Raw genomic sequence first — 13965 nt, forward strand, 5'->3', positions numbered from 1 at the left:
ACGCGTACGCCTACGTGGAGCTAGCTGGATATAGGCTGCGGCCACGGCGAACGGGAAGCGATTCTCTAACTAGCCACCGTGGCGAGTTGCAGAAGCGGCCAACGCTGTCGATGGTAAAAACCGATTGTGCCCGTAAAACCGTTCGAACCGCGTTCAGACGAGTCCGACGCGAAGCAGACTGATCGACATCGGACAATAGTTTCGTCACGGATTGCATCGTCCTTTGATTTTTCGAAAAAAAAACCTGCAACGCCCGCAGAGGAGGAGATCGTTTTTGTGAACACTGGTGTGGATGTTGCTATTCCGTATCGTTTCGATCGATCCGCGCATCGATTTGTTGGAAATTCATGCTGAAGTTGTTTTAACTTGTTTGGAATAATGTGTATAGTTGAAATTAATTTTGGTAGTTATCGTACCGTTACTCTACGGCCATTAGCCTATGATCTACATTCGATATTTTGCATTATTCGGGAGAGAGTAGGTTTTTAAATAAATTTTATTAAATTTTGTTAGATTGTTTTTAGAGGTATATTAATTTCTGAGTTTTAGGAAGGATTTAACGTTTCGACAACAGTTTTTGGAGCTCGTTCGAATTTTTGGAAGGACTGGAATTAATTGGTATGTTTCGTACATCAGGTATTTCCTAAGCATATTTATAATTTCAACGAATTAAAAATCTCTCTTATCGAAAAATTAATTATTACGTGTTAGAAGGTATAATTTGACTCGGGTCTTTCAACTCTGAAATTCTGTATTCATAGTGGATGTTCGTGCAGAATTTCAATTCGATTGTTAAGTTGTAATAATTAGTTAGATTGCAAAACAGCAATTCGTTGAACCTCGCCCTTTCACTTTGCTTTCTCTATTATATACATCATGCTTTCAAGTACTTAAGCTTGCATATTTTATTTATTATACCAAATAAAGTTATTGAATATATAAAAAAAAAATAGAAATATAAAATGTCAATTTCTTTGAGATCGAATCCGTTTAGATTGACCCGAAGTATGAAATCTTCGGTGTTTTTATTTCCATTGACAAATGAGGATTTTTTTAAACGTAAGAATTTTATACAAAAATAATATTGCTACGTTAGATATTAATCGACAAGGAATTTACATGTACGTAATTTGATTAAACTTTCTAGAGCGTATAATATAGTAATGAATATTTAAACACTGAAAGAAGTATTCATATATTCATTGACTTTAAATAATATTTCATACATGAGCATCTTCGACCAAGTATACAGTAATCGTCAGATGTAAAAAAAATATAATTAAATAAACAAAGAAGTGTTTAATGCACCATGTGTTATGTTACATGACTTATATAAATTTATATATTTTCAATGATTAATTATATATTTCAACTTTTACCTTAGGTACGATTAAAACTAAAGTTTCAAAAATTGAAGCATTTCATATGTAAAACTTTAATTTGAACTACAACAGAATTTTTTAAAAGGGTATAAAATAGAGATTGAAATGTAGAATTATTTTAACGTTCGTTGCTATATTTACGCTTTGCAAAAGTTCAATGAAATTAGATTTGTATACAATTGTGTTGGGATGAAATTGATTACGATACGTTGCAAGCTGCAACCACTTCCCTGACGTTCAAGATTCACCCGTGTTCTCACTTTTACTCAAGTCAGTATTACGCGGGTCCAATCACGAGTAATGAGCTCGAGAATAATTGAGGAAGACATCGTCCCCGAGTAGCATAACCGGCATTACAGAAAATTGAAGTAATATAACGCACGTCGTTTCAGCTTCGATAATTAATGCGCCACATTTCCTCTTGTAATAATTGAAAATAATACGGCTTATCGCGGATTTCGAAAGCTCATCCCCCGATAGAACGCTCTCCATTATAAATTCCTATTTTCGGAATATTTCTTTGAACGTTCCAAGACAATGGGAACAACTTAATTTTTAATTCGCACGATGCAGGACTGTTAAGAACCGTTTGTACTTTTCTGCGCTCAAGCATTGTGCCCAATTATAATTTCAATTTCACACGAGCTAGTGGATCGCACGCGATTGTTCATTAAATAATTGACCTTCGTTTGTTTACTAACTGAAAGCTTTGAAAGTTAATGAGCGACGGTAAAATTCACGATAATGAATTTTACATTTGTTGCAGCTTCTTAAAGTTATTAAATCTGAATCTCTTTCTGTTTTTTTTTTATTTCAGTAATATTTGCTTATATTTTTCATGACACATACTACTAGAAATATTTTGGAAAATATCTAATTTAATAAGTATTCATTTCCTTGCCTTCCATAAATCTACCTAAGGTATTTCAAGAATTTTTAAGTCTGCAGGCTTTAACTGTATTTATAGTAACTTTTATTATCGAACTGTAACGGCACTTACATTACTCATGATAATCTATTCTGCTTCGCCAAGAAATGTATGTTAGTACTGTTTATATAACGCTAGAAGGAACTAATATATGTATTACATACTGATCGATAAGGTGTTTCTCCAACGTAACTTTTTTAGACATTCCAGAGCGTAAAATAATCATAAATACAATTCAAACGCTTAGTTTCAGATCTCCTTCAACAAGTTGGTCATTGATACAATTTGAATTGCTATTTTAATTTCATTGTGTGGATATATACAATATTGCTAACTGAATAATTTAATTTGTGGTCGTGTTAATTATACAGGGCGTTCGGCCACCCCTGGGAAAAATTTTAATGGGGGATTCTAGAGGACAAAATAAGACGAAAATCAAGAATACTAATTTGTTCATGAAGGCCTCGTTAAACAGTTATTAACGTTTAAAGTTCCGACCGTACTGAATTTTTTTCTCGAAAATGCGCAAGATTTCGGGGGTATGTCTATTCACCAAAAATGGTTGTAATTGACCCCCGCAACCGAAAATAATTTTTTTAGAACGATTTGAAACTTTTCAATTTCGCCGAAAAATTTAGGCACCTACCCCCTGTCGATGTTTCTTAAAAATTCGTTTTCGATTTTTAGTAATTTTGTTTGACACCCTACAGAAAAGTTGTCTAATACTTTTTTTGTAGGTACCCATGAGCTCTACTTCAGAAAAAAGTTTCATTGAAATATACTCACAATTGTAGGAGTTATGGCTATTTGAAAATTGGACCATTTTTATGGGGTTTTTCTCATTTTGCGGGGACAAGGACCAACTTTTCGAATATTTTTGCAATTTGTACATATTCTCCATCAAAATACGCGTAGTTTGCTTTTTTAAATATTAAAATCGCCCAATCCGTTCAGAAGTTATGACGTTTTAAAGATTCGCATGAAAATTCGGGCAGATATTTCTGGCCAGAAATTAGATTTTCGGTAAGGAATTTTTTTCTCGAAACTGAGTAAGATTTCGGGGGTATGTGTAATGACCAAAAATAATTGTAATCGACCCCTGCAATTGAAAATAATTTTTTTAGAACGATTTGAAACTTTTCAATTTCGCCGAAAAATTTGTCCACCTACTCGAATTTTTTTCTCGAAAGTGGGTAGGATTTCGGGGGTATGTGTATTCACCAAAAATGACTGTAATTGATCTCCGCAACCGAAAATAATTTTTCCAGAACGATTTGAAATTTTTGAATTTAATTGTTAATAACTTTTTAACGAAGCCACCATCAACAAATTGGTATTCTGGATTTTCGTCTTATTTTGGCCTCTAGAATCCTCTATTAAAATTTTTCCCAGGTGTGGCCAAACACCCTGTATAAAGTAATAACTGAATGTAAAAATTATTTATTTTAAATTACACTAAACGTTAAAATTATTTATTTTGAGTAAACGTTGACGTGCAATATGTAAGCTTTGAATGCGTACTTTGGTTACGGTTTAAAATTGTTAATGGTGCCTCGAAATGTCATTGTTTGATTCAACGTTGGTCAAACGATTTTCGCATTTACGTCAGATTCGGAGGGTACGAAAGCGCGCCAGATTTTACGCAATATTTTTTATACTTTTTCCAGATATCCCCAAGGCAGCGGAGCGCAAAGGAAAAGAGTAAATGCGGCGTATTCGCGAGCGTGCACGGCGAATAGAGCGCGATTAGGTCGCCGGACGAAACAGCGCGAAGCGCAGAAGCATTCGAAAGTGGCTTGGCTTGCGCGACGACGCAATTGCGTGTGCACAGATCATTGACTCCGACCACGCAACAATCCCTGGTACGATCCTGACCACGTAAACATTGTGCAACGACATGATAACCCGAAAACACTCGGTAATAATAAATATCTTCTCAAGAGATTTTCAATAACTTTCAGCCTAAACGTGTCCAGCGAACTCGATGGAATTTTTAACCCTGGAAATTGTTTTAGAACACCATGAATGGGGTAGGACGTGCCTGCACCCAGTGACGAATCAAAAGTTTGCAAAAGTTTGAAGATCCCTGGACCACAGGTAACGTGAAATCTTTTGGGATATTTTTAATATTTCTACTTGGCTAATTTTTGTATCGAATCTTGCACAAACGAATTTTTAAGATCAATTTGATAACAATATTGTTAACTCACCTTTTGCCACTCGGCGTACATCTTGAGACTGTTACAGTGCCGTTCGAAGAGAATGAGCTACCCTCATTTTGCACGGGCAAGTCAGATTGTTGTTCCTTGCCTCCTGTAAAAGAATTGATACTCTAATTAATTCGCGGATAATAATGAACTTCCTAAAAGCCTGAACAACTAATTAATCTTTGTAACTGATTAATCGCTTCGTTACTAATTAAATGAACTGCGTTTCATTCTTGTAAATTGTTCCATTTATTCGTGAAAAGAAGATTCTTTTATAAATGATCGAGGACTATAAACTTAACTGTAAATTTAATTGGTAAGACGAAGCTCATTTAACTCAAGTGTTATGGATTAACGCGAGTCGTTTCTTACTTCCAACCTTCTGAACCCAAAGAATTTCAATAATTTATAATGTGTAGGTATTGAGTACAGTTACGAGGATTCGTTTTAATCTTTCGTCCACCCAGGCATATAAAGCACGCCATTATCAATACAGCCGAACAAATATAAATGAATATAAATGAATGAATTTGATTAGCTTCGAAGCAAATCAACATTCTTCTCCTTCGATCTTCGATTGTGCATAAATTGCGTTGAAAAGTTCTGTCCTTGCAATTTGAAGTTGCACAAGTAATTAATTATTTATTTAGGAAACAAACGAGAGTAACTTATCGACAAAAACGTTTAAAAGGTCTAAAATAAAATTTGAAAATTTGCATAAAATAAGCTTGATTCGTTATTAAGGGATTAATTTGTCCCTTAAGTAAGAAAATCAGATTGATTATAATGGATCATTTTATAGTAGCCACGGACATAACATTGAGCAGCAAATTACTTCTTAAGATATAAATCGGATCACGAACGACCGATCCAACGTCACGATCTTTGCAGTCTTCGTGATCGGAAAGAGTAAATCGTATCGACTAACCGGAAGCAACGTGCAGCATCTGATTATTATTCGATTTCCGGTATTAGTGACATCCCACGCACGAGAGGAACGGCTTCGAAGGAAAAGTTCGATCAAAGTTCAAACCTAAATCTCGCATTTCGAATGGAAAATGATTAACTATACCCGTTGTGCTATCTCAGAAAGTATAAGATTAAATAGCATTGAGGCAAAATAGAAGTGAAATAGGTAGTAATAGAGATGTGTTTAAGTTATTGTAGTGAAAATCTTTTTAATCTGAAACATATTATCCAAGCACTAATGTGCATCCAAGTTACATGTATAGAATACTGTATCTTACAATTTTTTTTCAATAAAACAGGCCCTTTTAGCAAGCTGTTTAAATAGCTTAAAAGTCAACGATTGATAAGAGATACTATCATAAAGTGATGTTCATGGTTGAAATCACTCAATTTTTATGGTATCAAATGTAACTGTATACTGAGCATACATGGAAACGTAAAGTTCACTGTCGATCAATGCCAGCTGGCTCCGCGCCAAGAAAACAAAACGTTTAATTTGATAGAAAAGGAATGATCGTAGAAGCATGCTTTAAATATCGGAGATGAATATTAATTTTTTCTTTTTTTTCAAAGAACAATTTATAACGATATGGTTTAATAATAATTCCTAGAAAATCTTTAATATTTAGTGTCTTTAAAATGTTTGATTTTAAAACAGGCAACACGTATGTATGTGTCAGTGTCCTCGAAAAAATTAGAATATCACTATAGTTTATGAATGAACGAGCGGTTATCCATTGAGGCTGGAGTTCAATGACATAGTGATTCTTTTTACCGTATAGGTTCGTGTAGATTTGCACAATTTCGCGAACCGTTTTTCAGAAAATACACATAATGTTCGCGTGGAGAACCATTGATACCGATCGCTCGGCGTTTCAGAAATACAGGAAGTGTCGTAAAGTGTTCTGTATTTTGCACGAAGAAACGATGGTTTGCCTCGGATAATTGAGGTATCGCATTGCGTTCGCGTGATTCACGATTGCTGGCTGGAAAACGGATCCGCGAGTTATGGAAAACTGAAAATGCCGCGCGTTTTCGCGACGCGATTGGAAAACGATACGGGCGATCGAAATAGACTAGTTCGCGTTCCTGGAATACCAGAACTGTCGCAAGAAACGCTCCTTCGGTTCGAGAGATGAAGGAACAACGATCGTTGTTCCTTCTCTCGCTCTCAGCGCCGCTGATCGTGAACGAACAGCCACGTTTTAGATGGTTGCTGCTGTTTATTGTCGGAGTGAAAGTGGGAGAAAAGTTTAATCCGCGATGCGTAAAATTTTTATACGCTTATGGAATATTTGAACGTTTAAGTTTCCCCGTGAATTCGATACTTTCATATTTCGCGAAGAGATATCGAAGCTGCTTCAACGTGGTACAGAAGCCTGCGAGTCCGTAAAAATATGGTATTCTTTTGCATCAATCAAACAAAATTGTGTCATCAAAAGATGATCACGTTTGGGGGACTTTTTCCTCTATTTTGTTTTGGAAAAAGTCTAGATAAAACTGACATCTGGGTCCAATCTATTAGTTATTATTTGTTATAGTAAAAGAGGTATTGTCTTAATTTGTGTCACTTAAAGTTTTAAGATCGCACAATATAAAATGCCACTAATCTTAGCCGAACGGATAAAAATAAACATTGATTGTTCCAGCGTTGAAGTTCCTCCGTGTACTCGATAGAAACAGAAAGGAATGCTCACCACTCGACGTCACTGATTTGCTACCATCTACTACGAGCTAATAATCTTGAACTGTTTCCTTCTAATGAACTGTCATTTCAATGTCACTGTAAACGTGACGCACCCATTACACGAAGTGGTCCAACAATCTCCGCCATTTCCCGCAGTCAATGGGACGTGTTTAAGGATGAGGTGTCGCGAAAGGACAAGGAACAATCGATGGTGTCGAAAGGCCAAATTGCCGTCGCCATTGTTCCGCCATATCGTTTCAACTACGCCTCTTCTATTCCGGCACGGATACACCGCAAATACCGGTGTAGACATATCGAACGCAGTCGACCTACCGAGGGTGACTAACCAAATTAGCATAAGATTGCGAAATACATTCCACCGTGAGCACCGCAGAAGGACGCTAGGAGGTACTTTTACTCGAGGATTTATCCGCATGATCGATGCTCGCAGGCGTGTGTATCTCTATCTCGCGGCTAGAAGCGGAGTGTGAATCACCAGCATCGTGATATTTCACTATTTTCTACGATACCGCCCTCGACAAATGGAGCACTTACCCTTGGGCCCCGCTCTTATTTTTAGTCACTTGGAATATTTTAAGGAAGCACCGTAAAAATTTGACTTTCAAACCATTTCCACAAACGCGATAACGAAAAATCATTAAAAAACACCGAAGAAGTAAATGTACACGTGTCTGAATTTTTCAATAAATAGAGCTATGAGTTTTATTCTAAGTAAATATTTATATTACCTAAAAACTGACGATAATTATTTTTAAACACAGTAAATAATAATGAGGGTAATTAATGGTAATCAAATATACAATTAGCGAATGAATTAATTTTTAGGAATTTTACAGATGTAGCAAACTTCAACATTTGCATTATGTTCGTTGCAATCACTTTCTTTTGTTTTCTCCTTTGTATTATTTATTTGACATCATTAGTTGCCATTCTTCGTGATAATTGTACATAGAATTGGCTCGTGGGAAACAACTTTCCAAAAAAGGAAAAGCTACGATCGAAGTCTTTTGCGTTGAAGACAAATGGTTCGCATTGTGTAAAAATAGGAGACTTCGTTACCAAAAATATTAAATACTTCATTTTCTCTTGTACTATTTTAATTCGACGAAACGAACGAAAATTATTGTAAATTATGGAAGAAAGATACGGATTTATTTTTAAGTTCGTGATTCCACGGCATTAGAATCAGAAGGTCTTTAGGAGGAACAGTAGGCGCGTCCCAGAAAATGATACGGAATTACAGCGACAAATCGTCATTGCTGGTACGATACGGTGAAATAAGTTTTCAGGGCACCGAATAAATTGCCTTCCGTTTCGTTGAAATGGATAATTTGCTTCTGTCAAATCGTTCAGCAAGACAAATTGTGCGTCGCAAAACTCGAAACGCTGCAGAATAAGAGGAAAGAAAAATGTTCCGTCGTTTGTTACAACATTGTTTCGCGGTGGCCGCTCGTTATTTCTCGTTTCGCGCGATGGCGTTTTCTTTTTCCTTTGTTGAAAAAAAAAATTCGTCGGTATATCTGCGCAGTATCGATAACACGCAGTGCCTTTTACACATTTTATTAATTGCCAATTTTACCAACCAATGCAATGAAATATTCTTAAATAGATACAAATTGAACCGTACTATCTGGTGTCTAAAAATTTTTCCCATCTATGTCAATAAGCCGCCTAATGCCTAATACATAAAACAGACAAAATTACTCAACTCTCGAAGCCGGGGGCGAGAGAAAACATGACAAATATACCGATTGCTGATGGTTCATTATTCAAATGATTATTAATGGGCAATAATAGTATTCGTTGACGCACTATTCATTTGAATAATAAACCACCAGTGATTTATATGTTTTTTAAGTCAGAAATCTTAATTGAATTTAATTTTACTAAAAGTTTAGCTGGGCATATGAGATAAGTGTATAGTGAAATTGAGGACCTTGGCACTAATCAAATTATCCTACTACGATCTCTAGATGTAGTTACTACTACAATAATATTAAGTGTATTTTCAATACTTATAAACAGATCATGTTCATATAGTTATCACAATAAAATAATAAGGAACGAAAGACTAGGGAAAGATTTACGACAAATGAAAGGCTCCTCGCAAGACATGTAGCACACTGCTGAATCTAGTATCGGAGATGAATCAACGAACGGAAGATTTTTTCAGAGGCACAAGTACGAAACCGAATCTAACAACGAGGAAAATCGGGGTTTCGTCGAGCAAGTATCGAGGTCAGACAGAGAAAGCAGCAGCTCGACTACGGTGATACAAGGATCTTATGTAATTCATAATCGCGCCTCTCCTCTCAATCGAAACAAAAGACACGCGAGAGATTATTTCTCTGGTCATTCTTCTAAACACTAAGTATATGTATACTTATATCGGACGTAAATTTTTAAATAAACGCGAAACTATGGCGTTAAGAACCACCTTTTAAATTGTGTTGCTTCTTATAACATCGAATGTGTCCTGTCAAAAAGAATTTATTACATAACGTAACATGTGAAACTTGGTTTCCAATTAAGTTGTATAAATTGAAGCAGCAATTGTCGAATTTTATTTTTAACGAACAGGTGTACCAGGCTGAAATATTGTATACTAAACATTGCTTCGAATTAACTCGCGTAAAGTTTACATTACTGAAGGATTGTTTCGTAGGCGTTGTCGAAATTAATGGTTGCTTATAATTGGAAGAAGTTTTTGTGCCGTTTCGTCGAAAGTTCGATTACGTTGCCCCGATATGAAACCAGTTTAAATTCACGATGAAAGTACTTCCTAAAGCCGGCTTTCTTATCGAGGAATTGATTGGATGCATCAAATGCGACAAGCACAGCAGAAAAGACAATTAATCGCGGCTCGCAATATGCAATAAAATGTCCCGTATCATTCAACACCGTGGTAAGATCGGAGCAACGTGCCTTAGAAATGACAAAGCAGGAAATATTTAGATCGTTAGTAATTAGTAATGCAGGCCTACACGGATTTCACCATTTACGTAAACTGTATAATTATGTACATTACGAATGAATGGGACTTACTATCCAACAGGAAATTGCAGTACAAAATAGTACGTTAAAAGTATCTTTAAATTCCATACAAGAATATGTGGTTGGAAGGAAATTCGATTTTTTATTCAGCCATGTCACAAGCAAATTAAAATGATGGGAACAAAAACAATAATCTAGATAACAAATTTGAAAATATGATAATAATAGGTAAAGTATTAAGAATATAAGTCAAACGATTTATAAATAATAATAATATACGTACAATGTAATTCGAGCATATGAATAAATCATTACTTGTAGAGGAAGAGGAAAGAAAATTTCTTAGCAAAATTTTATACCGATGTATAAAAAAGAAAACATTGTGAAAAATGACAGATTCAATCTAGGACAATAATTACTATGTATCTTTATTACCAGTGAATATTTAATAATGTTTCGATAGCATTTTGAAGATAGCACGAGAATATTTCAATTAATGACTCAAAGTTGAAACACGTATAATTTAGAAATAAAATTAATCATTAATATCTGTATGCTTGGAAGCATTGTAATGTTTTAAGATTTATGAATCTTAACTTTCTTAATTGTAGTAAGATTAAAATCTCATAACCATACAAAAATCTACAAAGTTATTAGAAGCATAATTTTAATAAATTACTTGTTTCCAGTAATACGGGGCCTTTTATTTCCCATTCGTGTATAAACCGTTATCAATGAATAAAAATAGGATGTATGAATATATTATTCAAATTTCGTGTCCAAGTAGAGAAGACTAGTTCTCTTTAAACGTTTAGTTATAACGATGCATCGTATAACGATTCATTAAATATTTCGTCGTTAATAGCTGCCAAGACGGTCGAACGTTTTGCGTGACATGAATGAACGTTAATAACGGGACAGTATCTTTCTCCAGCAACAGCAGGAGGTCACACGATTCACTGTCCTTGAATACTTTCGCCTAATCGGGCATCTAGATCGAACGCCGTGTATGGATCATGCTGCAAAGAAACTCAATTAAAAAGTCTACAAATTCGAAACTCGAAAAACTAAAATCTCATTCGTTAATATTTCTTAATAAACACTTTGCTTGATCCATGTTTAATTTTAAAGCTGAAAATATGAGTCCGCAAAGAAATTTAATTAAAAAACGTATAAATTAAATATTCTAGAGATTAAAATTCCATTTATTCAAACTCTGTAATAAACTCATTAATAATTTCATGTTTAATCTGATGATCAACGATAGGAAAATGCTAAGAACTTGATATTGAATTTGATTAGAATTTTAGATAGATAACTAAAGCGGAAAATTTAATAATTTTCATCATAACACAATAACAGAATATTAGTAGACCTTCAAATTTTGTAACTACTGAAGCTACTAACCGGCAGAAACAGTCAATTAGAAAAATTCTACCGCTCGAAAGAATCAGCTATTTTACCTCCACGCACTATTATAAATACATATGACTTTGCTATGACTCACAAGATTCGCAGGTAAACATGTAGCAATTCTATCTTTTCAATTTCTGCCACATGGCAAGAAACGGTTCTTCAATTCCCATCATCGTCTACGTGCTTATCCTCAAATACATTCTTCAGCTATGCTACTTTGTTTTAAAACATTCTTGTCTTATACATTTGTTTAATTAGTTTTCAATTCATCTCTACATACCAAGAATTTTCCAATTACCAGATTCTCTCTAAATATTTCTGCATTCTTTCACTGCATTACTAAATTATAAGCATCCCTTTTCTATGTACATGCTTACTATTTCAACTTTATCTTGATCAATGTATTCCTCAACTCTAAAATACTGTATGGAGTACCGCATTCTACGCTAACTTTTTGTTTTAGCTATTTCTAAGAGATGGTAGCACTTGTTATTTATGCTTTCCGATTATCTTCTAGTAGGTAAAGACTTTTAAACTCTACTTTTATACAGCGTAAGGAATATACAGTTTCCCAGTATAGTGTCAATGAAATTATAATATAGGTGTAGTATTGCAAAGTTACTAGACTGATTTTAATACTTTATTGCAAAATGTGTCTTAGATAGAATATGTCTTTAAACAAATTATAATTGTGACAATGGTGAAATAGTAGTAACAAGTCAAATTTCAAAATACTCTAGAATGGGTATTCTTGGAACTTGGGTATTCTTTCCCATGCCATAAGAAAAAAAATGATCTTAAGGGTTCTATGAGAAAAAAAAATTGACTGCTATAGCCTGCTATTTCTTGACTAACAGGGGTCATTACTGTAGAGGGTGAATACTTGATTACCCATTCATTTGCATATCTTGGGAACTCGTTTGTATTTTTCCCTGGAACTTTCGATTCCTATCGAGGGTATGAAACTCCACTGTCTGATAAAATTTTGTAAGACTCGACAAACAACCAATGTTCTAACCTTGAATAAATTGTAACTAACTTATGTTCAGACGAAGCTGGAGAGTGCCATGACCTTATACCGTTTAATTATGGCGACTCTTTTCGTGTACTTTCATATTCTACGGGTCATTTACACTTTGTACTAGATTTTAGACGCCATGGGACGCTAAAAACTACGAAAATATCCCCTTGGCACGGAAGGTTCGAAGCCAGGCATACAAAATACAATATACAGACCGTACGTATTTTACATTATAGTAAACGTATCGATAGATTATCTCAAAAATATTTGGTCAAAGTATACGAATAATTTCAAGCAAACGTTTCGATGCAAATAATCCACGGTGCGTCGGTGCGTCGCGCGTGCGCGAGGTCGTGAGAATTCCATTCGTCTCCGGACGAGAAACTGGTCTGCCTCGATCGACAACGTGACACAAGGAGCGTGCTCGAAACTCCATGTTTATGGCAGGGAAAGGATACGAGCCTGGAAGGCACGTCCAATGGCATTCGGCCGCTTGCAGCATCCGGACGAGGGAATACCTGGCGTACCTGCGGGTGTCGTGGTACATACACCGCGCCATTTTAAAATCGATCGACCGATGGAGCCTAGCCTCCGAGGGTTTCCACGATCCTCTATGTCAGCGGGGTCGTCGCGTTGCTCGTGGGCCGAGCGCATGCCCTGACCGTGCATCGATGTCTCCGAGCGGCGCTCTCGGGGCAAACGATACCATCACTTACTTTGAAAAAATTGCTCTCTTCCAGAATCCGTGGTCCCGAGTCACCGATGGGGTTGGGCTCTCGAACGGGTCACTCTTCTTGACGGCACGGTGTCACCTCCGCGAACTGTTTGAATAAAAGCGGAGTCACTGGTGCACGACGTGGGCGCGATAACGAGTAGAACCACGAGGATGCTCCGACGAGCGGGCGCGGTGAACAAGAACAAAGAGAAGGTGAAAAGGAGAAGTGAAACAGAGAGGAAAAGAGACGACCGGCTTGTAGGATCGACGTAATTTTCGCGTTTCGAGCCGCACAGTGTCACGAGCGTCACTTTTCAACTGGTCGCTGGAAGTACGACTTCCAGGACGCGGGTCACCTTGTTTCCCTTCGCAATTCGAGCGTTCCCGGACGACCGGACACCGACTGCGTTCTCGCCGCGATTCCGGAACGTGGTATGCGATCGCTCGACCTCGCCTAAGGAGATTTTAGTTCGCCTCGCCAGCGATCGGCGCCACCGTACGCTCCTCTGTACCGTTACACGCATTACAGGTGGCTCGTGGCTCCAGGTCCCCTCTCGTGCCCCATCGGTGTCACCGTGTACCTGTCCTGGGCATCGTCCGTGTCTCACCGACGACGATCCCGACG

The 13965-nt window shown here is 36.5% G+C and overlaps 1 protein-coding gene and 1 long non-coding RNA gene across 5 annotated transcripts in view; one reads left to right on the plus strand and one right to left on the minus strand.

The window, feature by feature from the left end:
• Positions 1-13748, minus strand: part of Myo10a (unconventional myosin 10A) — a 75629-nt gene extending 61881 nt beyond the window's left edge. For all 4 annotated transcript variants that reach the window (XM_076765878.1, XM_076765881.1, XM_076765880.1 and 1 more), the window contains exons 1-2: positions 13342-13748; positions 4521-4623 (exon numbers count right to left, since the gene is read on the minus strand). In XM_076765878.1, coding sequence (XP_076621993.1) covers positions 4521-4541 — 21 coding nt within the window. In that variant the 5' untranslated portion in view covers positions 4542-4623; positions 13342-13748. The remainder of the gene's footprint in view (positions 1-4520; positions 4624-13341) is intronic.
• On the plus strand, positions 521-7899 carry LOC143342219 (uncharacterized). The gene is made up of 4 exons (XR_013079755.1): positions 521-618; positions 3978-4228; positions 4326-4407; positions 7136-7899. It is a non-coding gene; the product is annotated as an uncharacterized LOC143342219 (long non-coding RNA).
• Positions 13749-13965: the final 217 nt, after the last annotated feature.

This window comes from Colletes latitarsis, chromosome 5 (genome assembly GCF_051014445.1).
Source record: "Colletes latitarsis isolate SP2378_abdomen chromosome 5, iyColLati1, whole genome shotgun sequence".
Lineage (NCBI taxonomy): Eukaryota > Metazoa > Arthropoda > Insecta > Hymenoptera > Colletidae > Colletes > Colletes latitarsis.